This window comes from Trypanosoma grayi, assembly GCF_000691245.1.
Source record: "Trypanosoma grayi strain ANR4 Tgr_134_V1, whole genome shotgun sequence".
NCBI classification, from domain to species: domain Eukaryota; phylum Euglenozoa; class Kinetoplastea; order Trypanosomatida; family Trypanosomatidae; genus Trypanosoma; species Trypanosoma grayi.
The window spans coordinates 1-1913 of record NW_008825753.1 but is presented as its reverse complement, the minus strand read 5'-3'; the positions used below and the strand labels follow the sequence as shown (position 1 = coordinate 1913).

General features: G+C 55.6%; 2 protein-coding genes across 2 annotated transcripts in view; both read left to right on the top strand.

Moving 5' to 3' along the window:
* The window catches only part of DQ04_01341010 (hypothetical protein), a gene marked incomplete at both ends in the record, with an annotated part of 1209 nt that extends 1186 nt beyond the window's left edge, over positions 1-23 (top strand). Inside the window, one exon of the mRNA XM_009310583.1 lies at positions 1-23. This exon is cut by the window's left edge and continues 1186 nt beyond it. Coding sequence (XP_009308858.1) covers positions 1-23 — 23 coding nt within the window.
* An 86-nt stretch (positions 24-109) lies between these two features.
* Positions 110-1834, top strand: DQ04_01341000 (hypothetical protein; the record flags this gene model as incomplete). The annotated part of the gene is made up of 1 exon (XM_009310582.1): positions 110-1834. The coding sequence occupies one exon, from the start codon at positions 110-112 to the stop codon at positions 1832-1834; it is 1725 nt and encodes a 574-aa protein (XP_009308857.1).
* Between the last annotated feature and the right edge of the window lie 79 nt (positions 1835-1913).

Genomic DNA, 1913 nt, shown 5'->3' with positions numbered 1-1913 from the left:
GTCGTCGTCGTCGTCTGCTGTGAAGGAGGCGCTTCGACTGTTCGATAGTCTGCGTTTGGGGTGTGAATGGGACGACATCGCTTCAATGGCGGTAGAGCTCCTCTCACACATGGGTGTGGAGATCCGGCGATACTGTCGCCGTGAACAAGACGAAGGGAGCTTGGAATCCCTGTTTTACCTCCAGCGCGAGGTACTGCGTGTTGTAACCATAGCTCGGGAAACACTTCCATCTCAGCCTTCGGCGTATCAGCGAACGACATATTCGGCATGCGCCGTCCTTGCCATTGAGAGTTATCTTATGGAAATTGGGGGCCTCACGGAGGGCGCCGTGGTACCCTTTGTGGCGATCCCACCACTGGAGTCGCTTATAAGGCAGCGAGAATATCTTGCATCTGCTGTAAGCGCGACATCGTCTCTGTTCGACTCCATAACACCGGAGTGCCAAATGTGCCATCTGCATCTGGCTGTGGCCATCACAGCCGCAGCAGTGACTGCTAGCGCTGCCTTCCGGCCTAGTGAATGCACACCCAATCGCATGCTTTTGTACTTGAAGGAGCTTTTTTCACGCAATGGGATACTGACGGCAAATGCAACAGATATGATGGACCGTTTTTCAGCACTTGGCGAGAAGGGTATTGTGTGCGGTGCGCTCTGGCTTTACACTGCACTACTGGCCGATCCCTGCTCTAGCGTGCCAGTGTGTGCACAGGAAGAGTCTAATGCGACGGTCATGGGTGCAAGTAAGGGTGAATGGTTGGCTGCTGCCCACCTGCGTCATCGAATGCTCCTGTGGGGGATGCTGACCAGTTCGGAGATACAACCATACTACTATTTATTTCCCCTGTTCTCGGGCGTTGTGGTGCCAGCAATAGAGCGGATGGTGAACGCTTCCCTTAAGAACCCTGTTTCCCAACCTGAGGCGGCCATTATGCTGCAGCTCTTGTACAGTCAGCCATGGAACGGTGGCACTGTGGACCACGCAATGTGCACTCTCGTAGACAGATTGCTGAGTGTCGTGCTTCACTTTGCAGTCACCACTGTAGCTGCAGATGACATTGCCCAGGCATGCTCTAACCGCATAACTGCGGATCGTGCCCATAAAGAGGCAATTGTGGTTCTTGGAGCCTCTACCCTGCGGTGCTCATTTGACTTGAAGCGAAACCTTTCTCAGCGACTGCGAGAGGTCGCATCAAGCTGCAAGACTCTGGCTGATGACACCAATACAGGGGAGTCAGCGGCAGCTACGTGTAAACTGGTCCTTACGCTAAGCGCAGTGCTCTTGCTGTTGGAGCCGACATCAGAGGACCGAATCTGTACTCGTGCTAATGATGCATCAGATATATTGAGTTGGCTTCAGCACGGACCGCCGCCTGAAGCACCCTTTCAGCAAGTGCTTGTTATCGCGCCGCTTAGCCGTCCACCACTGTTGTCGTCGAGTGTGGCGAAGGAGCGGCATTTCTTCCTGTTGAACACAGAGACCGGGGACGGTGTTGACGAGTCGTGTGCCATTTCCCGATCCGTAGCTGACAGGCTTCGCAGCCCAGCCCAGGCTGCCCGTGCCGCCGTTTACTTGTGGGATGAGGACGAAGGACGACACACGGAGGCAACAAGGCGTCACGCCGTTCTGGCGCGTCACGGAGTGAATGTATTGTCACACCGAAGGGCGCAAGTCAAGCGCGCCAAGACCGATGTTATGGAGATATTGCAGGCTCCACTGCGTCCAGAGGTGTCTGTGGGGCAGCATGGGCGGGGCACGGTCCACGTGCTTGCAAAGTGCTGCCGTACCGAGAGACGGGGTGAAGTGGGACCTCCCCGTGGTCTCCAAGGTAAGTGAGTGCGTGATTGAGACATTTCCTACTATGTCTATTTTGCTGAGAGGTTTCAACCCCCCCCCCCCCCCCCCCCCCCAACCC